General features: G+C 44.4%; 1 protein-coding gene across 1 annotated transcript in view; it reads right to left on the minus strand.

The window, feature by feature from the left end:
• Window positions 1–11657: 11657 nt before the first annotated feature.
• HPSE2 (heparanase 2 (inactive)) overlaps window positions 11658–27052 on the minus strand; it is a 142730-nt gene continuing 127335 nt past the window's right edge. Inside the window, exons 10-12 of the mRNA XM_075288067.1 lie at window positions 19638–19783; window positions 18984–19130; window positions 11658–11823 (exon numbers count right to left, since the gene is read on the minus strand). Of these exons, the coding sequence (XP_075144168.1) occupies window positions 11658–11823; window positions 18984–19130; window positions 19638–19783 (459 nt within the window). The remainder of the gene's footprint in view (window positions 11824–18983; window positions 19131–19637; window positions 19784–27052) is intronic.

The raw sequence follows: 27052 nt of genomic DNA on the forward strand, positions 1-27052 counted from the left end.
TTGCAGGAATCCTAATCGATTCTCTGACAACTTGGTGGCAACATACGCTCGGATCTGTTCTCTCCAGAGGACCGTGGGGATTAGAGACATTCACCGCTGAACCGGGCCAGCGAGCGCCACATTCACCGTCCCGCCAAGGGAGACTAAAGGAAAGCAGAACACATAGATTTGGGGAAGGAATGCACGAGACACTTCCCAGATTATCATGGTTTCCCTTATGGTAAATTTCACTAATTAAAGACACAGCTCGGGGGTCAGAGGTCATAGTAAATGGTTAAAACTTTCTTTGAGTTTCAGGGAGAAGGAATATACCGATCTTCTGTTTCTATTTTGTTCTGCCCGGACACGTTTACTCCTCAAGGCACTTTTATTGAAGAAACTACGAGGGTTCGGTTACACTCCCATAGGACATGGACTGTAGACAAGGAGTGGATGTGAGAGCCATTATACACACCTGCTCAGAAGAAGGTCTCCGCCATTCCATGGAAGATCTTAAAGGGGAATTTCACCTGAAAGTCTTAGAGCTTAGCGTTGGAGTAGTCACATGATCTAGTAGTGTAGAGTAGGTGCCTGGCCAAGACCAATGGTCGTAACATCTCCCAGGTTTCTCCAGACCAAGGCCTTACGCAAGATCCTGGACAGGGACCAAATCTATTGAGTTCTACTAGACAATTTCCAAAAACTATATGTATGATAGAATACAATGATGAATAGGTTTGGCTGCACTGGCCGATCCCCTGAAAGAAGATGTCGGGGTAGAGAAGGATCGGACAATTGGAGTTTAGCATAATCCAACCCAGGGTATACCTCCACCAAATAGATAACTTAGGGAGGAATTTGTCGTAGATTTAGGGGTGGATTCCATCCCCGAATCTCTAGCAAATTCCTCCCGAATCCACCTCCCATTGAAAAAAAGAAGCATCCTGCTCAGTCTTGCCGCAGATTCCACTCGCGGGATCCGCGACTTGAGACTCCCTCCTTATTAGGCCCATTCATCCAGGCCGAATTAGGAGCAGGATGCCGCAACGGGATACTGATGCATTGCAACGGCCTCCTGTCGCGGCTGGCCCACGCAAAAATGCCCGCAGTGGAAAATGAAGAAGAATTTCCTCTTCATTTTCTTCCATGTGAACAGACCCTAAAGAGATTACCAAAGAAATAAAATTCTAAGGCAGCTCCACCCGGGTGTACTAATAGTATAACAAGTGGTACTCACCTCTCACAACTCCCGTTTCAGGATTTCTCTGGTCCTCGCTGATTTTTACTTCCTGAGGTCTCGACACAAAGGCAATGCCCGAACAGCCAGAACATAAGGATTGGGGATCAGTGAGAGGATCACATAAATCTAGACATATCCTACTAGATACCGTATATTCTCCCTAGTGTATGTCTGACTGCAGAGAAGTGTCCTAAGGCCGGGGTCTCACGTTGCAAATACACCACATACAGTACCTGCAAAGTGAATTGGATTCTGGCTAATCTCATCGACACATTGCAGAGAAAAATCTGCAGCGAAAATGCTGCGATTGCAAAAACCATTGTATTTTTGGAAATCACAGCATGTCAGAAGCAGAAAGTCCGCAGAAAAAATCTTTTGTGAAAAACTCTCGCTCGTGGCTAGCTACGTGGGGCCTGAGCCTTTAAAGAGGTTTTCCGAGATTGTAATATTGATAACTTATCAATATTACATTGGTATCAGATTGATGTGGGGTCCAACACCCGGGACCTTCACCAATAAGATAGAGACCTCAGTGTTAAGGTGAGTGCTGCTGTACTAAATATCAAGTACAGCGCCATACATTGTATAGTGGCTGTGCTTGGTATTGCAGTTCATCCACATTCATTTGAACAGGACTGATCAGTGATCTGGCCATGTAATGATTGAACATGATATCACTGGCCTGTGAAGCAGAAGCTAAGATGTTGCTTTTGGCAGCTGATCGGTGGAGGACCCGGATGACACACTGCCCAGATATCGATGACCTATTCTAAGCAGAGGTCATTTATAAAGGGAAACCCCCAACCACCTTCCTGCTCCTATAAAGGCCCCGCACCTCTAGATGTATTCCTCATTATAAAAGGGCCTGGGACTAATGGGAGGAGGCGGTAGAGAATAATATGACCAGGTCTGTAGACCATGTGGGGCCTTAGTAGGGTTTATACAGGGGCTGGGGGGAGGTTACGGTTGTATTTTTGGGGCAGGAGCTCGAACTAGCAGGGATAGTATAAGGGGACAATATGGCATCTAGTAGGGTTTGTGGACCTTGGATAGGATACTCTGTAATACGGTCACTTTCCTTGCAATCACATTACTTCTCCCTTCTATTATTCTCCTTGCTATAATGTTGCCATCTTTATAGCTGATGGAGTCGCCCGCTCTGTACAGATATCAGGAAGCTTTATGGGTTCATGTCACATCTCTTATACGTCACACGCTGGAATGTAAGCCATCAGTCTGTGGCCAGTCTATACTCTGTCATAGATGGCCAGTGTTTATTGCTGGGCAGCTCATGTCGGCCGCGCACCCGCTGCTCAGACTTGTTAAGTAATTGCCGTTCATTGGAACCTTTTCCAGCTGTCACAACACGGAGATGTCGAGCACATGTTCCCGCAGCTCAGTGCTGTGTACAAGGTCCTGCAACAGAGATACAGCAATGCCAAAAAGGGGGATCAGCATAGGGGTGCAGAGGTTGTGGTCACCCCCAGGCCTTGCAATCTAAAGCGGCCATGTTGCGGAGTCTGAATTGGTGCCCATGAGCTTTCAAGAAAGTGAACGAAGAAAAGAGAAATGTAAATCCAACCAATATTTGGTGTGACCTTTGTCCTTTCGGGGAGGAGTCCTGGAAATGATGATCTGGCCCCCCCACAGATATAGTCCTGATCTCATCATCGTCCAGTCTGTCTGGGATGACATGAAGAGACCGACGGATTGGAGGAAGCAATAGCCACACAAGATCTGTGCTTGGTTCTCCAAGATGGTGGCGGAAAAAACTTCCCTGCCGAGTGCTGCCAAATACTGTCTGAAAGTACCGAAAAGAACTGATTGAGGGCAAAGGTCACACCGAATATTAATGAGATTTACATTTCTTCTTTCTTAGTTGACTTCACTTTAATAATCTATTAACCCTTCTATTTCTCAAAGTATTCTTATTTTGCAGCACTTTTCCTCCACGGCTGCCTAAAACTTTTGCACGGCACTGTATGGTTTAGCTTCAATTTGCATCTTCGCTGTCACAGTAATAAATCGTATCTAGATGGTGACTTACCACGATCGTCCATTCCAAACATTCTGGTGAGCGATGAGATTCAATATCCAATAGTCATTCCCTCCTGATCTCCTCTGGTACATGCACACTTGTCTTGGCCAAGCATGCTTCTGTTTGGGAGAGAGGAGTAGGCATCTACCAGATACATCCACAGGATAAGGGATAAGTGCCAGATGGCCGGGTGTGCAACCCCTGAAATTCCCCCTCGTGCCTTCTTGGTGTCAATGAACGGCAATGCACTTGTGCGACAGGCGCTCCATTCACTCGTTCTCATCCCCCACCAGTCCCCTGGTCTTCTGATCGCTGGGTTATCAGTCAGACCCTCAGCTATGTTAGTATGTTTAATGGGATAACCCCTTTCAATGTATGGGAATCTGTCAGCACTGTACATAGGGAGAATACTGTCAATCGGCCTTCTATGTGCTGATTGACAGATTTCTCACTATGTGCAGTAGTGACAGATTCTCATGCACTTAAGATTACAATCTGCTACAATGTATCGTATGTTTGATCGCTGGTATAAACAATCCAACCTTCAACCTACCAGTCCCATTTGGCATATGCAACCCCCTGTTAAAGGGATGTGCCCCAGTGATAGCTACCCTCACGACCACATCAGTAGTAACAGGAATAGCAGTAAATGTAAGAATATTATTTATTTTCAGTCGGTACATCACAGTTTAGGATGACTTATTGTTCCATATTTCTCTATGCTCAGAATCACACACTCCATAATAAAATATGATTTGTTTGAGTAAAGAAAATATTAACAACTTAAAACACGTCCCCATAAAATATCCCATCTAAACAGAAACATTATAAAAATTTCCCTTTTCTTTCAGAAAATATAATTTATTACACAACATTTACAACATACAGATACAGCATTTGTATTATAAGCGTCCGGCCCCGGTAACAAGAGCCGGTAACATTGTAACGGGCACAGATCACTAGGATGATACGTCTAGGGCTCTTCACACTGGTATCATGGCTTCGGTTCATAACCATGAGGCGGAGCCAACAGACCCCACTGACATAGTGTCCATTGGGTACCATTGAGGTATCTATCACTATTAAAGGGATCCTATCATTTACACACTATTTTTCTAGGTACCACGTAGGAATAGCCTTAAGAAAGGCTATTCGTCTCCTACCTTTCGTTGTCTTCACCGTGCCGCCGTTCGCCTACAATCCAGGTTCTTGTCGGTATGCAAATTAGCGCTCTTGCAGCACTGGGGGCGGGTTCCATTGCTCAAACAGCACTGGGGGCGTCACCAATGCTGCAAGAGAACTCTCTCCAGTGCTGCCTCCATCTTCATCAGGAGCATCAGCTTCAGCCTCTTCTTCCGGCTTGTAACTTCTAGGCCTCGGGCAGAGCAGAGTGCGCATGCCCACAGGTCTCGAGAAAATGGCCGCTTACAATACTGTACAAGCAGCCATTTTATCGTGGCCTGTGGGCATGCGCAGTCTGCTCTGCCCGAGGCCTAGAAGTTACAAGCCACCGCTGGAAGAAGAGGCTGAAGGTGACGCTCCTGACGAAGATGGAGGCAACGCTGGAGAGAGTTCTCTCGCAGCATTGGGGCGCCCCCAGTGCTGTTTGAGCACTGGGGCCCGCCCCCAGTGCTGCGATAGAGCTAATTTGCATACCAAGAGAAACCGGGATTGTAGGCAAACGGCGGCACGGAGAAGACAACAAAAGGTAGGAGACGAATAGCCTATCTTAAGGCTATTCCTATGTGGTACCTAGAAAAATTGTGTGTGAATGATAGGATCCCTTTAACATCCAGAGAAGATGTAATTGCTATTGGACCATGGCAATGTGAACAGAGTCTAAGCTTAGTGCTCCGATCTATTGCGGTTTCATTGCTTTTGTTGCTGACAGTAATGCAGTCTGCAAGACGACTTGACATCAAAGACATTATGGACCCCATTCTAAGTCAATGGGATGTGCCAGGATCACCACACATGGTTCTGTTAGGAAAAGAAGCCATGATGCCAGTGTGAACGGAGCCCAATAGACATATCATACAAAGTAACTCCCCATATCATATACATTTCATCCAAATAATAGAAAATATGAATTTACATCTAATCTATTCTTTTATTAGAGAAGTGAATCTGGATATTGAGAGGCAGCTTATTATGACCGAGCAAATATTTCTTCATAAAATGTCCTCGATAGATCAGAGTGACGGCAGATCGGTGAATTGGGAATCATTGGGAGGAACCTTTGTAATAAAGCAGCCATTGTGTGGGCACCTGCGTGACTGGAGATGGGTCAACTTGGACCACCCAACCTGTCATGGCAGGAGGAGCCAATACTCAACCGTCCTCCCTTGACCTGACCCAAGTTGGCCATTGACTTTACCTTAGCGAGGAAAGGGGTCGGGGCTAGTCTGGGCTCCTCTTCTCCATTGGTCCCTTGGTAGCCATTGCTGTCTTTATGTTATGGGCACTACTGGACAATATAAACCATCAGACGCGAGAAAAACTTGAAATATTCTCACCAAGGAGCAAACTCCTCTTTTATGGAGCCCTATTTGGCTTGTACAGGACAATGGAGGTGGAAATATGGAGCCCCAAAAAGAGAATTAGACTGAGAAATCGGTTAGACTCAATCTTGGTGAGGTCAATCCATAAATAATGTTATATTGTTATTTCTTTCATAAACCTAGAATGCAGGTGAAGATGAGACTGTGCAAGATGGTTTATTAAAGAAAAGTTTCTGTTTCTTAAGTTATTTGTCTCCTTCGGCCACTGATCCAATCTATAGAAGTCTATGGAGAGAAGGCGGATGAAGACGAGAGCGCCATAACAGAGAGACATCTGCACTATAGAGAGACAGTTTTCTGTCCAGCCTCTTACTGACAGGAGTAATAACTAAAGACACAGGAACTCTTCTTTATTAAACCTTATAGCAAAGTGTGTTCCCTTCACCTGCACTATAGATGTATATCTACTTATATAAGATTACATACAATATAAAGATCTCATAGAGAAATAAGAGCCCATAAATTCCCATACACTGAGCGGCAGCTCTACCTTTGTGTTTGTACAAAAAAAAAATGAACTGTCCTATGTGGTATGTGAGAGGAGAAGCAGGACTCACAGGCTTTCTATATGAGTGGTGGGGGAAGCAGGACTCACAGGCTTTATATATGAGTGGTGGTGGAAGCAGGACTCACAGGCTCTCTCTATGAGTGGTGGGGGAAGCAGGACTCACAGGCTTTCTATATGAGTGGTGGAGGAAGCAGGACTCACAGGCTTTCTATATGAGTGGTGGGGGAAGCAGGACTCACAGGCTTTATATATGAGTGGTGGTGGAAGCAGGACTCACAGGCTCTCTCTATGAGTGGTGGGGGAAGCAGGACTCACAGGCTTTCTATATGAGTGGTGGAGGAAGCAGGACTCACAGGCTTTCTATATGAGTGGTGGGGGAAGCAGGACTCACAGGCTTTCTATATGAGTGGTGGAGGAAGCAGGACTCACAGGCTTTCTATATGAGTGGTGGGGGAAGCAGGACTCACAGGCTTTCTATACGAGTGGTGGTGGAAGCAGGACTCACAGGCTTTATATATGAGTGGTGGGGGAAGCAGGACTCACAGGCTCTCTCTATGAGTGGTGGGGGAGCAGGACTCACAGGCTCTCTCTATGAGTGGTGGAGAAGCAGGACTCACAGGCTTTCTCTATGAGTGGTGGGGGAAGCAGGACTCACAGGCTCTCTCTATGAGTGGTGGGGGAGCAGGACTCACAGGCTCTCTCTATGAGTGGTGGAGAAGCAGGACTCACAGGCTTTCTCTATGAGTGGTGGAGGAAGCAGGACTCACAGGCTTTCTATATGAGTGGTGGGGGAAGCAGGACTCACAGGCTTTATATATGAGTGGTGGGGGAAGCAGGACTCACAGGCTTTCTATATGAGTGGTGGGGGAAGCAGGACTCACAGGCTTTCTATATGAGTGGTGGGGGAAGCAGGACTCACAGGCTTTCTATATGAGTGGTGGGGGAAGCAGGACTCACAGGCTTTCTCTATGAGTGGTGAGAGAAGCAGGACTCACAGGCTTTCTATATGAGTGGTGGAGGAAGCAGGACTCACAGGCTTTCTATATGAGTGGTGGGGGAAGCAGGACTCACAGGCTTTATATATGAGTGGTGGGGGAAGCAGGACTCACAGGCTTTATATATGAGTGGTGGGGGAAGCAGGACTCACAGGCTTTCTATATGAGTGGTGGTGGAAGCAGGACTCACAGGCTCTCTCTATGAGTGGTGGGGGAAGCAGGACTCACAGGCTTTATATATGAGTGGTGGTGGAAGCAGGACTCACAGGCTTTATATATGAGTGGTGGGGGAAGCAGGACTCACAGGCTCTCTCTATGAGTGGTGGGGGAGCAGGACTCACAGGCTCTCTCTATGAGTGGTGGAGAAGCAGGACTCACAGGCTTTCTCTATGAGTGGTGGGAGAAGCAGGACTCACAGGCTTTCTATATGAGTGGTGGGGGAAGCAGGACTCACAGGCTTTATATATGAGTGGGGGGGAAGCAGGACTCACAGGCTTTCTCTATGAGTGGTGGAGGAAGCAGGACTCACAGGCTCTCTATGAGTGGGCTGAGAAGCAGGACTCAAAAGATTTTATATAGAGAGTCCTGTAAAAATTAAAACCACTTTTTTACATGAAAGTAATACATCAAAGCATAGAAAATGATAAATCCTTACACAGCATCTTCCCCTCTCCCTTCTGCTGGCCACAAATCCATATATCCTGATAGGTCCAATAGATGGGGGTGATGTGCACATATGACAACCCCCTAAAACCAGTTTGGTCTCTCAAACTGCAGATTTAACCCTAAAACCAAACCTGAACGTTTTCACAGATGGTTCCAGCAGGTGCAATAAAATGTGTCACTAACACCTAAGCTCTGGTAGAAGAACCTATATGGTCATGTTACCATCATGTCTACGGTGCGAGGTCCTGGTCTTTGTATTGTATGAGTCAGTAACAGGGAAAATCGTGACCTTTATTTGGTTGTGAGTCCTGCGCCATAATTCAGGGGAGCTCTCCTGCAGGGCTGCGTTACGAGCTGCCACCTCCCTGCTGTGTGTGCAGTTTAATGGAAGGAGCGCAGAGACTGATGACCCACCAGTCCTTCCTGCCCGGGGAAGAGCAGAGCAGTCGGGGTGCCATGTAGAATTTTTACAGATGTTTATGAACATGTTTCTGTCTGATCTCAATTAACGTTTTACAATTTCTGCAAATTCACGGAACATAAATAACCATTTTGTCAGTGATCTGCAACTAAATATTCCTGTCATGTGCAGCCTGTGGAGAAGTGAGCAGAAGATCTACTCCAGCGAGCACATAACGGGGATATCTGCTTTCAAGGGGTTTTTTCTAAGGAAGGAAAGATTATTTTTTTCAATGCATTTTGGAAAAAAAAAAGATCTGGCCTATGTTCTGACTATGTCACATGTATTCCTAGGCAAGTGGTCTGCATGGCACATCAACCCAAAAGGGTCCTAGTAAACCTAGCAACGAGAGACTTTGTATACAGGACCATAAGAGTCCCTCATAGATCATGGGGGTGCCGGTCTGCAGAATGAATCATGGTCAAGAAGAATCTTGGTCGCTCTCTATTATGGTGAATAGTATACGTGAGGATACAGGAGTGCACTCACTATTTGTTTCTGTATCTTCAATTGACACATGTGGCCACTTCTCCACCCATATCTGGGACCTGGCAGCCCTTGTATATAGATTGAGGTGTTCCCAGCAGATGAACTCCAACAATCCCCTTTAAAGCAATGCCCTTTAAGGATAAGGCCCCACACATAGGTAGCCGCAGCCAAAAAACACTGCGGAAAAGACTGCAACATAGGGCCCTGCCTTACTCCTTATCTTGTCTGTAAGCTCCTTCCCTCAGTAGTAATAGTTCTACTTACAGTGTATTTCCTTATTCTGCTTTCACCTTCTTCATTAAAGGGATCCTATCACATTTTTTCTCAATCACATGTAGGAATAGCCTTAAGAAAGACTATTCTTCTCCTACCTTTAGATGTCTTTTCCACACCGCCGTTTGGTAGAAATTCTGTTTTTTTTGTTGGTATGCAAATGAGTTCTCTCGCAGCACTGGGGGCGTCCCCAATGCTGCGAGAGAACTCTCCAGCACCTTCTCCATGAACGGACTCTTCACACATCATCTTCCAGAGCTGGGTTCAAACTTCTAGGCCTTGGGCAGAGCTGACTGCACATGCCCGGGCCTCAAGAAAATGGCCGCTTACACCAGCTTATTGTGTAAGTGGCCATTTTTCTTGTGGCCGTGGGCATACGCAGTCTGCTCTGCCCGAGGACCAAGGCCTACAAGTTTGAACCCAGCTCTGGAAGACGACACGTGAAGAGCCCGTTGCTGAAGAAGATGGAGGCGGCACTGGTGATTTCCCTCGCAGCATTTGGGACGCCCCAGTGTTGTTTAAGCACTGGGGCCCGCCCCCAGTGCTGCGAGAGAACTCATTTACATACCGACAGAAACTGGGATTTACACCGAACAGCAATGCAGAGAAGACATCTAAAGGTAGAAGACGAATAGCCTTTCTTAAGGCTATTCCTACGTCTGATCGAGACAAAATGTGATTTTAATGGTAGAATCCCTTTAAGTCACATAATCACGCTGTAACCCTTTTTTTTGTAGCATGGGTTGCTGTGCAAACAAAAGGTCCCGCTCTACTTCTACAAATACCATGTGGCCTCTGATTCATAAAAGCCCCTCCACACCTCCTGTCATATACCCCTTACTCCACCTCTCACATAACCTGCTCCATATAACCCTCCTCTCTCACCTACTGTCAATAATTTTTTGATTCTAGACTTCTTCTTGGTAAATTATAGTCCATGACATACACTTTCAGGGTCTTTTTACAAATGATATAACAAGTCACTCTGCATTCAGTTAATGGATATACGGCCCATAATAATGTGTATGTCAGTCGCACAACCCCTGTTCTAATTTACCGTCCCGTGTCCTTACAAGGTAGGCTGCAATATGTATATATGTACAGGGGTTCTCCATTACTAATGCTCCATTGGTCCTGTTCATGCCAATGTGGACCTTTACCGGACAGAGTCAACTTTAGCTACATAGATGGTCCCAGGAGATGAGAAGTCCTCTATAGTATATCGCTTATCTGCTAATACATAAATGGTACGTCACAGACAGTACAAAATCCTCAACTTTAGATGACATTTTGCTGAGTGACTTGCGGAGGAAGTGTTAGGGCTCGTTCACACGGGGGGCGGATTTTTGCACAGAGTGACGCGGGGAGTCAAAACCCGCCTGCCACGATTGTCGCGTTCGCGGATTCCCCCTCCGGAGTCGGCTCAAATGAATGGGCCGACTCCAGAGTTTGTTGCCGCCAGGCAGATGCTGCAGCTCGGCGAGCGGAAAAAAGAACGCTAGTGGTCTCCATAGACCACCATTGTACGGAGGCGGATTTTGAGGCGAAATCCGGTATCAAAATCCACCTACTTGCCCCCGTGTGAACTAGCTCTTACCGCTCAAGGTTAGCCCCATCCTTGTGAGAAGTGCCACATCAAAGTGGTAGGAGTGTGAATAAGCACATGGTGGTCTGAATCAGCACCGGTAGAGGGCACCATTTTGACCCACTTTCCATTATATTCTATTGACTGTTCCAACCCTATTGTGCTATTGACCTGCAGACTAGAGCTTATGGCTGAGTATGATGCTGCAGTAAACCTAATATACAGATGGAGCAGAGCTAACCCCGTCTTCTGCAATCGGTTACATTGCTGCTGTCTGATACCTTATCATATAAGGCAAGAGAAAACAATGAACGGCACTGAACCATGGTCTATGTTGTCTTCTGTGAGAAGATATTACCCTGCGGCACTTCAACCAGTTTGGGTTAACTCTGCTACATCTGAATACAGAGATCAACAGTGAACATTGTTATAAGATGGTCAGTGACCTTAGTAGAGCTATGGAGACTATGGAAATGCTTCTTCTTGGCACAATGACAAACCTTCTGCTTTGTTTTCCGCTCTTTTAGTAGGAAACGTTTATCTCCTTAGAAAACAATCCGGGTCATTCATCCATTCTGCAAATAAAGGTTAGAAAATAAAATAAAAAGCAAAAATTTTCCATTGCTTCCCTCGGGTGGCGCCCCCAGTGGTGAGCGTATAAGAGAACTATGTGTCGGGGTCCCACCTCACCAGCAGTATACTGAAATGTGACAAGTGGCAGGGTGCTCTCATCCTGCTGGCAGCCACTTGGTGGCCGGGAGCTTTGTAGGAAGAAGTCTTGCAATTTCACGGTTTTCGCTTTTCAGTGAATCATTGTGTCTTTGGTTGCAGCTCTGTTGTATTTCATATGGCACAAGTTGGGGCTATCGATACCTACAAGCCACAGCGTTTACATTCTTTACCACGTAGAAGCCGATGGTTAGTGGAGGGATGACAAGAGTGCGGCCAGGTCGTAGTGGGCGGGGCTTTAGATCCGGGAGTGTCCCGTCATCAATCAACACGAGGTGCTGCCCATTGAGCTGAACTGACCTGTGGAAGAAAGTCATGAATGGCGTTATCCATAGATAATAGCTGCTGTGGCGTCTCCTTAAAGGGGTTATCCAGGACTAGGATACGGATGGATGGGATCTCCCGACTGCTTATCAAGTGCAGCGCTCTACCTTGTATAGTGGCTATGCTTGGCATTGCCGCTCAGCCCCTTTCATCTGAATAGGACTGAGCTGCAGTATGATCATGTGACCAATGCAGGTAGTTTTGCAAGAGCTGGAGTGTTGTATTTCGGGGAAACACCAAGAATGATACAACAGAGGACGTGGATGAGAAGTGACAAACGTATCACAACCCTATTACTCGTTGCGTGTGACTTTTATTGGGGTAGTAGGCCTTATATACAGCTATTGTATATAGTAGGACCTGTTTCGTATGCTGTTCCTTGTCGGTTTTATGATGAGATATCTGCTACTTTTTATTCTACCCTATGTACAGTAAAACACCAGCTATAGGGCTTCAGCATTACTAGATACCTTGTGTTAGCACTAGAGGGAGCTATTGCAATTTAGAAATCACACAAGGTACATTGTACTATAGCGGCAGCCACATGTCATTGATATTCAGTGTAGTGATCAAATATTTCATCTTGGAGATGGAGTGACAGTTACACACGTGTGTGGGACACAGAAGGGCTCGGCCGGTATGTCCTATATTTATGTAGGGAATCATACAGGATCCATGATCGCATACGACATACTGATACAATGCGGACATGTATATGTGGAGATTGCTGATCAGTATTGGCAGATAGCGTGTGCATGGATGTGTGCACACAATAACCGGGTCACTAAGGGATCTGCTGATGCGATGTGCAATGATCAGCCACCAACAAGTGTTCAGTCCATCTCTATTCTTATTGACTACAATGTATACTAAGTGAGCTCCCTCTAGTGGTGACTGCAGGTAGGCAGAATTTTAGCATTTAACGGGATATCCCACAAAGTTTCCTCCTATCTAAAGGATTAGGGTCAACTTGCTAATAAGTAGGGACCCCCATGGATCACAATAACAATGGTGCTTTTATACCCCTCCCCATGAGACCACGAGAGATAGCCGATTGCACTGTGGCTGTATTGAAATGAATGAATGGCGTAATGCATGTTGCCCCATTAAAAAATGGGGCACAGTAGTCCAACCCCCACCAATCAACCAGTTACCCCCTATTGCTTGGATAAAGGGATAACTTTATGTTACTAGAAAACGTCTTGTGCGGCCAATGACGGTCAATGGATGACAGGCAGGAGAGTGACTCAAGGAGAAGAGCGATCTAGTGATGATTTTTATAAATCTAATTGAATTATTTTATATTTTCACAGATCAAACACCTTTCAGACTCCAGGAGAAGGATATGTGGTGTAAGAGGACATGTGGTGTAGGAGGATGAGCGCTGACAATGGCTACTCTGCATGTTACGGTCTTATTGGAGGGAACCACAAATTATTTTGGCCCCGATGGCGTTGTCTGCGCTGTATACTCATTACAGGCCGGTCCGCGCGGCTGTGGTCTCGGCCGTCTTCTCCTGTACATGGTTTGGGAGCTGTGTATAACTGTTTTGTACAATAAAAAGATCACATTACCATAGCTGGCAAAAGTGTTTAACACAAAATCCAAACATGTCCAAACCTCTTTAAGATTAAGAACATTTGTTTGGAAATCTTGGAATCTCAATTTTCTACCAATCTTTACAGAAGAGTTAAATGTTTGGGTTTGTATCCAGAGGTCTGGATGAAGTACTAAATCTCAGGACATTAATCTAAGCCAGGGCTGACACACTAAACACTACATAATATTTCTTGCGTTCCGTCTGCTTTCTTCTCTCTTCTCCTTTTAAGAGGGTCGCGGGTAGAATTTAGCGCTGTAAAAGATGTGGCTTTCAGAGAATTCTTCGCGATTTAACAACTGTCTGTAGTTAAAATGCTCTTGTAGCTTATTAAAGATGCAGCAAGTAGCAAAACTACCAGAAATCGGCCAAATATGCCTGGAATTTAATAGGACTAAAGCAAACAGCCATGCTCATCAAAGTGCAAGCCGCTCTTTATAGGGCAAACAGTAAAGTCTAGTTGTCCATTGCCAGAATCGACAAACATCTGCATATTTGTCTGTATTGTTAGTAGCCACAGTGGTGGTGGATGGGGAATCGGGTGACTACATAAATGGCAATATCATGGGGAAGTGAGGAAGACATTACCGTAATCTACTGGTCATCTGGTTTAGGAGCTGGGCATTCATGCTCTTTCTTAAAAGCACCTGTTATTCATAGGTAACAATAAAAAAGAGACTCTCTTACACAATACTTATCCTGTACTGATCCTGAGTTACATCCTGTATTATACTCCAGAGCTGCGCTCACTATTCTGCTGGTGCAGTCACTGTGTACATACATTACATTACTTATCCTGTATTATTCTCCAGAGCTGCGCTCACTATTCTGCTGGTGCAGTCACTGTGTACATACATTACATTACTTATCCTGTATTATACTCCAGAGCTGCGCTGACTATTCTGCTGGTGCAGTCACTGTGTACATACATTACATTACTTATCCTGTATTATACTCCAGAGCTGCGCTCACTATTCTGCTGGTACAGTCACTGTGTACATACATTACATTACTTATCCTGTATTATTCTCCAGAGCTGCGCTCACTATTCTGCTGGTACAGTCACTGTGTACATACATTACATTACTTATCCTGTATTATACTCCAGAGCTGTGCTCACTATTCTGCTGGTACAGTCACTGTGTACATACATTACATTACTTATCCTGTATTATACCCCAGAGCTGCGCTCACTATTCTGCTGGTGCAGTCACTGTGTACATACATTACATTAATTATCCTGCATTATACTCCAGAGCTGCGCTCACTATTCTGCTGGTGCAGTCACTGTGTACATACATTACATTACTGATCCTGTATTATACTCCAGAGCTGCGCTCACTATTCTGCTGGTACAGTCACTGTGTACATACATTACATTACTTATCCTGTATTATTCTCCAGAGCTGCGCTCACTATTCTGCTGGTGCAGTCACTGTGTACATACATTACATTACTTATCCTGTATTATACTCCAGAGCTGCGCTGACTATTCTGCTGGTGCAGTCACTGTGTACATACATTACATTACTTATCCTGTATTATACTCCAGAGCTGCGCTCACTATTCTGCTGGTACAGTCACTGTGGACATACATTACATTACTTATCCTGTATTATTCTCCAGAGCTGCGCTCACTATTCTGCTGGTACAGTCACTGTGTACATACATTACATTACTTATCCTGTATTATACTCCAGAGCTGTGCTCACTATTCTGCTGGTACAGTCACTGTGTACATACATTACATTACTTATCCTGTATTATACCCCAGAGCTGCGCTCACTATTCTGCTGGTGCAGTCACTGTGTACATACATTACATTAATTATCCTGCATTATACTCCAGAGCTGCGCTCACTATTCTGCTGGTGCAGTCACTGTGTACATACATTACATTACTTATCCTGTATTATACTCCAGAGCTGCACTCACTATTCTGCTGGTACAGTCACTGTGTACATACATTACATTACTTATCCTGTATTATACTCCAGAGCTGCGCTCACTATTCTGCTGGTACAGTCACTGTGTACATACATTACATTAATTATCCTGCATTATACTCCAGAGCTGCGCTCACTATTCTGCTGGTACAGTCACTGTGTACATACATTACATTACTTATCCTGTATTATACTCCAGAGCTGCGCTCACTATTCTGCTGGTACAGTCACTGTGTACATACATTACATTACTTATCCTGTATTATACTCCAGAGCTGTGCTCACTATTCTGCTGGTGCAGTCACTGTGTATATTACATTACTTATCCTGTATTATACTCCAGAGCTGCGCTCACTATTCTGCTGGTACAGTCACTGTGTACATACATTACATTACTTATTCTGTATTATACTCCAGAGCTGCGCTCACTATTCTGCTGGTGCAGTCACTGTGTACATACATTACATTACTTATCCTGTATTATACTCCAGAGCTGCGCTCACTATTCTGCTGGTACAGTCACTGTGTACATACATTACATTACTTATCCTGTATTATACTCCAGAGCTGCGCTCACTATTCTGCTGGTGCAGTCACTGTGTACATACATTACATTACTTATCCTGTATTATACTCCAGAGCTGCGCTCACTATTCTGCTGGTACAGTCACTGTGTACATACGTTACATTACTTATCCTGTATTATACTCCAGAGCTGCGCTCACTATTCTGCTGGCTGTTACTGGAGAGAAGCATCACACCTGCTGACACACTCACCCCTAACAACTTACATGAGCTCCTATGATGCCTCATGTTAGTTCGTTTTCTATACATCAGATTCCGGCATTTCCCAAAATGCAGATCAGTGCTAGGAGTTCTGTGTAAGCTCTGATATAACAAGTAATACGAGATGTTCTTGGCTCTGAACAATATAAAACCAGTAATGTAATGGGATATACAAAGTTACAGAATTTATTATGTAGGTTAATTCTTTATATGAACTATAAATTCTCTACAAACATCCAGCTCTCCTGCCTTGTCTGTTTAGTAAATACTTGTATGTTCTCTATATTATTTCTAAAGCATCTTTCCCTAGAACTCTACATTGTGCTGTTACTCTACAATTCCTCAATGACACTGTCCAATCTGTGCGACTGTTATCCCAAAATGGATCAAAAAAATTTCTATTCTGTGTGATATACATTACCTTCACCTTCCCAATGAAACTGTGGCTGAAATACTTGCAGGTTTGCAATACAACCCTTGTGGTCTGCACGTTTTATATCTGTTACCCCCCCCTTGTATATGTATATGTACTGTTAAATATGCGGAAGAATGTGTCCCCGAATCTTGGCTTTAAAATTGTAACACCTGGATTGTGAGATATCACTGGTTAAGGTAGAGCTGTATATACTCGCACTCGCACTTTAACCAGTCGCAGGAGAACAAGAGCAGCTGCAGGGACAGGAGACCTCAAATGACGCTAGGACAGGGGGTACCATGGATTGTCCATGTACCAAAAACTGATCAAAAATACAAGGTCTCATAAAGCTACACCGAAATTAAATGTAAAAAGTTCTGAACGTGGGAAGGTAGAGAGGGATAAAATGTGTTAGGTCACTAGAGGGTTAAAAAGTACATAAGACATTGCAGTTATTGTGTGTGCTAGGGATATGTATTTGCGCCATACATTCAAAATCTGCAAAATAAAGGCATTTTTGAGAGGTTTCTTGCAATATTTTTAATATATTTATACTAATTTTCAAAGTGACAACTAAAATCTCATTAGTTGTTGACACCTATAGCGTAGACATCTCGTGTCAGTATCGCAAAATCCAATTTTTTTTTATTTTTAAACTATGTCATCCTTTGGCACAGATCCCACGTCCTTTATTCTGAGGTCACACATACAGATATATTGGTGCATTATTGTGTCTGTATTATAGATGCCAATCCCATTCCAAACATGGATCCAATGTCCTAAACTAGGTGTCAGCTCAGGTCATTAGAGCTATGGTGTGGCTGGGACTTGTAACCATAAAACCATCAGTACAGACGGGTGAAGCTCAAGAGTCATTTTGTATCGGGGCCAAGTTCCAGACTCCTGAGTATACTAAGTGGAGGTGCCAAAACTTTATAAACACATCACCATGTGACCACTGAGACCTCATCACATGCTTCAGCATTCCCCCGGGGTGTGTGACATCACTATGGAGGCCGGAAGAGGACCCCAAGGAGCATCAGACATTGCAAGAGTTGAAGGAAGGAGAGTATATCTCCACCTATTATATTCTGGGGTCTGAAGAGACTTCAAAATATAACATTGGTTCATGGGTGATAAACACCTGAATTTTCAAAAATTTTGAAAAAATTGTGGGATGAATCTGGTTTGTTCTGAACCGTTGATCTCTAACCCTGAGATTGAGTGCCAGGCCGCCCATGGTGCCATCTTTAGAGCAATTGGACGGGTTGTACATGCCTGTGCCAAGAGGGCCATGGACTCCAGTTGGTGCTACATTGAGATTTCACTGGAATCCTCTATTCCGCACAATGCTACATTTGCTGAGCACGTCTACTACATGGCACACAGACCTTGCTTATTGGATGGCGGCATGACTATAACATAATAAATCTGACTGATAACACTGCAGTGTGAACGGTTTCATATCGTTTTACTATGTCAGGACATGTGCGGCTCCGTGTGCCTTTATGACGTGAGTCTATCCTAAAACAGAATTCGTGTTTCTGGGCTCCTGCTTAGGAATTGCTGGAAAACAGACCCAGAGACTGGGATACACTTGTTTACATTGTACTAAGCAGCCAGTTTACTGGCACCATAAATCCAAGGAAGCTCTTAAGTACACAGTCTCGGAGCTGGGAGGTCTGCATTTTTCATCTCCACCAGGTTTATTCATAGGTAACATACGAGTTGCGTGTCCGAAGGCTTACGAGAGCCGTCATGGCAACACGCACATGGACACGTATCTTACTCTTCACACCTGCTGTCACTTTTCAACCAAGTTTAATGTTTCTCCCGCTATTGTTATTCTCCATGACACCCGTAAGTCATAAAATCTATTATCCGTGAAATTCCTATACTTAAGCTAGCGGTATGGTGAAGAAGAGAACAATGGCTGAAGACTGTGACGCACGGAGAAGTTCCATATGGCCGAATGGTAGAGATGAAGAGAGAAGAACTTCGGGCCCGCAACAGAAACGTAAGAAGGTCAATAAGCTAAAGAGAGGCAATGGAGCCCACGGCATGGAAACACAAGGCAGCAGAGGAATAAATCATGTACAGATGTCGCTTCTTTACACTATTGTTTGGCGTAATATAACCTGAGATCTGTGGCTAAGAATGACATGGTCTGAAATATAAAATAAATTGTGATACTCTGTCACAAGATGTCTATGCTATAGCTGCTAATGTCAGGCCGCCCAGTGGTTGTGTTGTGAATTGCAGTCTTTCAAGGGTTATGCTAGCTTCTCACTATATCATATTGAATGTTTCTTTAGTAAGGGTGGGCACATCATGGCACAGCATGGAAACTCCTGGAAGGAGAGGATATGACTCCTTGCCTTCATTCTACTTACTTTGACTGGATTCCCTCTGTCCCATAAGGCTGTAGAAGATACTGATGGACAATCTTATCCCTCAACGTTCCGGCCAGCTTGATTTTTTTTCTTGATCGATGAAGGTTGATAATGTACAAGGTGATCGATCCTCGCACATAATTATGGCTGCAATTAAAAAATAGAAACATGAATGTAAATCAAGAAATGAAGGACTACACTCGGAAGATACACTCACTGGCCCCCATAGTTTGTTGCAGTATAACTTTAGAAGAGAATACAGGGGAAGGGGATGACTTTCTCCTGATTTCTCCCGGACTGTGAAGGGACTGAGCTTAAAATGTACCTAAAAATATAATACGACTGTTCATGAATGAATAGGACAGGAGAATACAAGAAACTTTGTAATCTATCTTATTAAAGAATAAGGTTTCCTTCTCCATTTATCAGCTTGCCTATCCATACCCAGCCTCGCACACAGACGTCTATGGAGAGAGGCTGCTGCCAGTCAGTAATTGATAATATTGGCTCATTCTGTACAGTGATAGGGTGTTATCTTACTAGATATTGTCGAGTTATTAGGTGTAGTAGAGCTCTGCTTTTTGGCAACCTTCTCCTTTCACCTCTCCATATACTTCTATGTTACATATACATTAGTGCCATGCAGCGACTTACTTATGGTGGCTGGTACAATGAGCGTAGATGCGCAGTTTGTCACGTATGACTTTTCCTGGTCGAGGCTTTCTCTGTATACCGGCTACATGGACCGCTAATACTTTTGGACCCACAAGTCTTTTAAAAAGTAGCGACAGCCAATAATCCTGAAACACAGAAAACATAACAATGGGAATAAACGAGACATAATAAACATATAATAGTGACCCGGAGTATACTAAACTTCAGCGCTGCGTACAGCGGAGGCTTACACTTACGTGTTTTATAGGTCAATTTTTGGCAATTGGTTTTATATATATTTTAACTAAAATCACAGGACTCTCTATAACACCCTCTGGTAACATTTACAGGTATTAAAATAAAAAAAAATATGGAAAAATAAAAACAAAATTAAAGCCCTATAATATAAAGCAAAACTGAGGGTGCATGTGTACTGTTGGGATGTCGGGAAGGATATCTGTAGCTGTGCACGTATATCTGCAGATCCTGCGCCTTGTTTGATGCAGTTCATCGCTGGAGTTGGCTCGGGGAACAATGTTTGTCGTAAAGCTATTAATAGCGATTTCAGCTCCGGAGCCTGGATCACATTAGTGACTAATGAGTAGCTGTGTCTGATTGTTCTTTTTATTGCAGCAAGTGCAGGCGAAACAGCTGGCGAAGAGGAAGACGATGTGAATCATTAGTAGAAACTCAACACATGACTTCCTTGTGCTTGTTAAGTTAAACTCCTATTCCCTGGTGTTAATACGCTCATGATTATTTATTCCTGTGAACACGCTCATTAGGTCACACATTCCTATTCCATGGCTTTCTATAGGTCGGAGCACGGTCTCTATAGAGGGCTATACAGTACGACATGACAAGGGCCACTAGATATACCTTCAGTTACAGCTAGGGGGCCCAGTCCTTGCTAGCTTGACTTTTTTTTCAACTGGGTGGGAGAACCAGGAAAAGTGGGTAGGAAATTGGCCAAAGGGAAATACTAAAACATCCGTCTGTCCTGGGTGTTAGCAGCAGCCTAATGGAGGACCGAGCATGACTCGACCAAAATCTCATCCCAGGTCTCTTCTACACATTCTGGTGGACTCATTTGTGTTGCGGTCTGTGGGGACTGTGCGGGCCAATCCAACACCTCTACTCCATTGTCATTGGCCAATTTCTTTGCTAGTCTCGACGTATGCTTTGGATCATTGTCCTGCTGGAACACTTTGTCGTCCTTTTCATATCCATAGTACTGAAGTGTATGAAGTAACTCATCTTGTACTCACATATAGCTCGGCAGTGACACCACCATCAATCCTGGTCACCTTTGGCTGTGAAACAACTCCATATCTTCCGGCTTCCTCCACCAAACTTGACAGTTCCTTCAATTTCTCGATCTCTTAGCCCCCTTTTCCCTTGTTTCTTCCAGACCCACTTGCACCCATCAGGGCCCAGTCTACTGACTTTGGTCTAATTGCTCAAAATCACCTATTTCCAATTATCTCCAATGCCCACTTTTGTACTTTTTACCATTACTTGAGCTGATGTTTATTATGACAATATTGAAGTTGAGGTTTCTTCACCATTTTTTTGGCCCACCATTCCAGACTTGTGTAATGCGTGTCACTTGCATGGACGTCTGCGATCTCATGGTTACAAAGAATACGAGACATCTCCACTGCCGTGTTTGTCACTCCAGAACTGATTCTTTTTGATGAGCCAACTTGTCGACTGATATTTTGCCTAGACGTCCACCACTTGGACCTTGCCTGGACCTAATTCTTCCCACTGTCATGGCGCTCACACAATGCAGTTTGGCAATTTTCTAGGTGGATGATGCGGTTTCTCTTCTTGGCCAATCTTCTTCATGGCTGATCCTCGATTTGAAGCAGTGGCCTTTTGCATGGGAATCCACCTAATAACACACTGCGCTACTAGGGAATGTGAGGATAGGACACGTCATATGTAGTATACAAGGAGGAAACCAGGAGCACAACAGTATAAAGCCTCTACGCCTAATAACATGCTACTTATCTAATCCTCAGTTTTCTTTGCAGCAGTCACCTAATTTACATTACAGACACTGCTACAATAAAAGATAGCACCTCTATAGGTAACACAACTGAGCCATCACACCCATTACTAACAATAGATGATGCCACGACTTATCTTCTCCCGTCCCTGCACGGAGCAGGTCTACAAAACTCTCCCATAGACCTCAGTGAGTCACGTTCAGACAATTGCTGCCTATGGTCATGATTATGTTGTAAAGCATGTCACTAAATGCTGTTAATAGAGTAGAGGAGAAGCTCGGCAAGATGGCCGCCTCCATTTTTTCTTCTTCCTTTACAGGTTGCATGAGGATATAGACATAAATGGTAACTGCAGACATGGGAATGACCCCTGAAGATTTCTGCAATGTATTGGCTTGATGGTATTCCGGTGAGTGGCTGCTATAGAAGAGGTCTGCTATTATCTACATTGGGGTGTAGTTATGTTGAGGCCTAGCTACATGCCTGGGCGCTGGAGCCTGAGGGGTCTACAAGGTCCCCCTGCCCCAGGACTATTGAAGACAGATGATCTGCAGATCACAGCTCTGGTCACGTCTTCCTAGGTATCAGCACTGACATGAGAATACGCAGATCGTACAGATAATTATACACGTTTTAAGGCGGCGGCGATTTCCTCAGAACGGAGATTAACTTCTGACCCCACTTTAACAACAGAAGTGAGAAATCTGACAATAAAAATGAATAACAGACTGAGAAGAGGAATGATACTATTAGGGGGAAAAAATTCCTAAAAAAGTAGATGTCAGATCTCCATATACCAGGAGGTAAACATGGGCTTATGGAAGAGACTGACGGGTACGGAGCATTACAGAGGGCACAGGAGGAATTATGGCTGGTATCTAGGGCATTGTGGGGGATATGAAGGGCATTTATGTTATGGGAGTATTGTAAAGGGAATAGAAGGTATGGGGCTTTCATGAAGGTATTGGGCAATGTAGAACAGTGTATGACATGGAGGGCATTGTGGCTAGCAATGGGGCAATGTGACAGTATATGGCATGGAGGGCATTGTGGCTAACAATGGGGCAATGTGACAGTATATGGTATGGAGGGCATTGTGACTAACAATGGGGCAATGTGACAGTATATGGCATGGAGGGCATTGTGACTAACAATGGGGCAATGTGACAGTATATGGCATGGAGGGCATTGTGACTAACAATGGGGCAATGTGACAGTATATGGCATGGAGGGCATTGTGGCTAGCAATGGGGCAATGTGACAGTATATGGCATGGAGGGCATTGTGACTAACAATGGGGCAATGTGGCAGTATATGGCATGGAGGGCATTATGACTAACAAAGGGGCAATGTGACAGTATATGGCATGGAGGGCATTGTGGCTAGCAATGGGGCAATGTGACAGTATATGGCATGGAGGGCATTGTGACTAACAATGGGGCAATGTGGCAGTATATGGCATGGAGGGCATTGTGGCTAACAATGGGGCAATGTGACAGTATATGGCATGGAGGGCATTGAGACTAACAATGGGGCAATGTGGCAGTATATGGCATGGAGGGCATTGTGGCTAACAATGGGGCAATGTGACAGTATATGGCATGGAGGGCATTGTGGCTAACAATGGGGCAATGTGACAGTATATGGCATGGAGGGCATTGAGACTAACAATGGGGCAATGTGGCAGTATATGGCATGGAGGGCATTGAGACTAACAATGGGGCAATGTGGCAGTATATGGCATGGAGGGCATTGTGGCTAACAATGGGGCAATGTGACAGTATATGGCATGGAGGGCATTGTGACTAACAAAGGGGCAATGTGGCAGTATATGGCATGGAGGGCATTGTGGCTAACAATGGGGCAATGTGACAGTATATGGCATGGAGGGCATTGTGACTAACAATGGGGCAATGTGGCAGTATATAGCATGGAGGGCATTGTGGCTAACAATGGGGCAATGTGACAGTATATGGCATGGAGGGCATTGTGACTAACAAAGGGGCAATGTGGCAGTATATGTCATGGAGGGCATTGTGGTTGCATGAAGGGCATTGTGACTACTAAAGGGGCATTGTGGCACTGTGTACAGCATGGATGAAGCACCTGCCATAGGAGCATGGAGGGCATTGTGGCTTTTATAAACAAAGTTTTTTTCCCCATTTTTTTGCAGTGCAAATGTGCTTTAGCAATCTGCTGTACTATTATTAATGTGTGAATACCGACAAAAAAAAGACACCCTGAGCATATATGTAAATGTGAGCTTTTTGCGTTGTGTATCAATTTATTTATTTTTTTAAACATCGTGGCTTCCTGAATAATAGGAAAATATAATTTCATCAATACAGTATAAGCTATTCTAAAAATCTGAATAAGAGTAAGGAGATATACAGAGGACCTGCTTGCTGCTGGCTATTCTGTCCAATTTGGTAAATAATTGTATTCCTTGTAAAATATCCCAGTCCTTCGGTTCTTAACTAGGGTTGAGTGATCGGGAAAGATCAGATCCCGATCAGCGATCAAGCAAATTTCATGATCAGGATCGGCTGGAAAATGAATGAAAATCGGATTTTAAAAACGATCCTGAAATCTCAAGATCGGCTCAACCCTATGCTTAACACTTTATTTTGTTCCTCAATAATTACTCCTGGAAATCCATTCGCTGACAGCAGGGTGTTACCATTCTCCTTCTATCTAAAGACACTTACTGTCTCTCTGATTCATTCTCGCCTTGACTACTGTAACTCCTTACTAATCGGTCTTCCCCTCACTAAACTCTCCCCTCTACAATCTATTCTGAATGCAGCGGCCAGGCTTATCTATCAGGCTAGACGCTACAGCGATGCCTCCGGTCTGTGCCAGTCACTACATTGGCTGCCTGTTCATTATAGAATAAAATATAAAGTTCTCCCCCTCCCCCACAAGGCTCTCCATAATGCCGCACCTCCATACATTTCCTCCCTCATCTCTGTCTACCACCCAACCCGTGTTCTCCGCTCACTCAATGACCTAACACTTATATCCTCTATTATCAGAACCTCCCACGCTCGTATACAAGACTTCTCCCGAGCTGCACCACTTCTCTGGAATGCTCTACCCCGGACAATCAGATTAACTCCCAATTTCTACAGCTTCAAATGCAAACTAAAGACGCATCTTATCAGACAGGCCGATCACAATGTCTAATGTAAACCCTTCCGTACTATAATTAGAATCCCCAAAATTTAACCCTCCTCTGTCCCCGCTCCCACATTTCCCCACATGATATGATGTCTTTTCAGGCTAACTCTATTTGTTCAAGCTCCATCCACATGTTACAGGACACCACTGGTGACGGCTCATAAAGTTTTATGTTTGTGTAAGGACAGTCACCTCTATTACAAAAGTGTCTGACCTCTGTATAAGCAATGCCGCCCCTGCTACCTCTTGTGTCACCCCCCCCCCCACCACCTCATAGATTGTAAGCTCTTGCGAGCAGGGCCCTCCGTCCCATTGTGTGAAATGACTTTCTTTGTAATGTATCTTTCTGTCTGTATTTGATCCCTACTAATTGTACAGCGCTGCGGAATATGTTGGCGCTATAGAAATAAAATGTATTATTATTATCTTGTCTAATCACTGTTCCCATTATCACGTTATTGGACAGGGAGAATGGTAACAGTCATACATTTCCAAGAATTGCAGAAAAATATTCACAAATTATTTAATTGGGGCCAAAGAGCCACTTCTTAAGAGGTTTGTCCATTATATGGGTTTGTTTTTTCCCAATAAACAGTGTCACTTTCTTCATGTGAGACAGAATACCAGAAATGACAAAAACTTGCAGGATTTCAGTAAAAAAGTTGCAGAGATTAGAAAGGAACCAGTTTTTGTTTGGTTTAGAACACACACACACACTGAATAACTTAAAGGGGTGGTCATGAAGCCAACCAATGTCTATAGACCCCAGCAAACCATATGGACATCCTAGGAGGGGGTCTGTAAGAGTAGCTCCTGTTCTGGCAGACTAGAGACCCCCGTCCTGTGATGTCCATATGCTATAACAAGGCACATGGTAAGGGGATGTCTTAGCGAGTTCTTGAATATACAAAGTAATGTGACTTTCCTCCGGTAATAACAGCACATGTCATCGGCAAAGGGTAAGTTGTATGAATTTTAATGCCGGCAACACGACCAATAGTGTTTTATGTTATAAAAACAGTAGTTCTTGTCAACACATAAATCAGACAAAACGTCTACATTGTATTACACAACGCAGTTTATTGTGCCGCGTTCCTACAACCACATGTGCACTCAAGTTTGCTAATGGCAAAAGTATGAAAGAAAAATGTGTACGTTACAGTCCTGCCGGCGAGCGAGCCGCACACTGAACTAATAAAAGGAAGCCGTCGACATTGAATGACAGTGGACTCGAGCCACGGGATAAACGCCACCGCCATGCACGGTCATTTGTGAACCACAACTATGCTGCCGTGACGTCACACTCCTCCTCTTATACAACTGGATCCAATTTTACAAGGAAATGTATGGATCTACCGGCCAAGACGTCAATGTCTGCGAGCATGAGAAGTGACAAGAGGTTTTCCTATAAACATTGTGATTATAGACAAGCTATATATAGGGTTTCCTCTGTGCTCCAGTACTCCTAATAGAAATCTATGTACTAGGCCGCGTGCCAAATTGTGAACCCCTGCCCAAAGATAGAAGGAAAAAGTCACCCAACCGTGGAACAGATTATACTGTGTGGGGGGTCACCGTGGAGCAGATTATACTGTGTGGGGGTCACCGTGGAGCAGATTATATTGTGTGGGGGTCACAGTGGAGCAGATTATACTGTATGGGGGTCACTGTGCAGCAGATTATACTGTGTGGGGGTCACTGTGCAGCAGATTATACTGTGTGGGGACCACTGTGCAGCAGATTATACTGTGTGGGGGTCACTGTACAGCAGATTATACTGTGTGGGCGTCACTGTGCAGCAGATTATATTGTGTGGGGGTCACTGTGCAGCAGATTATATTGTGTGGGGGTCACTGTGCAGCAGATTATACTGTGTGGGGGTCACTGTGCAGCAGATTATATTGTGTGGGGGGGCCACTGTGCAGCAGATTATACTGTGTGTGGGAGCCACTGTGCATCAGATTATATTGTGTGGGGGCCACTGTGCAGCATATTATACTGTGTGTGGGAGCCACTGTGAAGCAGTTTATACTGTGTGGGGGCCACTGTGCAGCATATTATACTGTGTGTGGGCCACTGTGCAGCATATTATACTGTGTGGGGGGCCATTGTGCAGCATATTATACTGTGTGTGGGAGCAACTGTGGAGCAGATTGTGCTGTGTGGGGGCCACTGTGCAGCAGATTGGACTGTGTGGGAGTCACAGTGGAGCAGAAAGCT

This window comes from Leptodactylus fuscus, chromosome 10 (genome assembly GCF_031893055.1).
Source record: "Leptodactylus fuscus isolate aLepFus1 chromosome 10, aLepFus1.hap2, whole genome shotgun sequence".
Lineage (NCBI taxonomy): Eukaryota > Metazoa > Chordata > Amphibia > Anura > Leptodactylidae > Leptodactylus > Leptodactylus fuscus.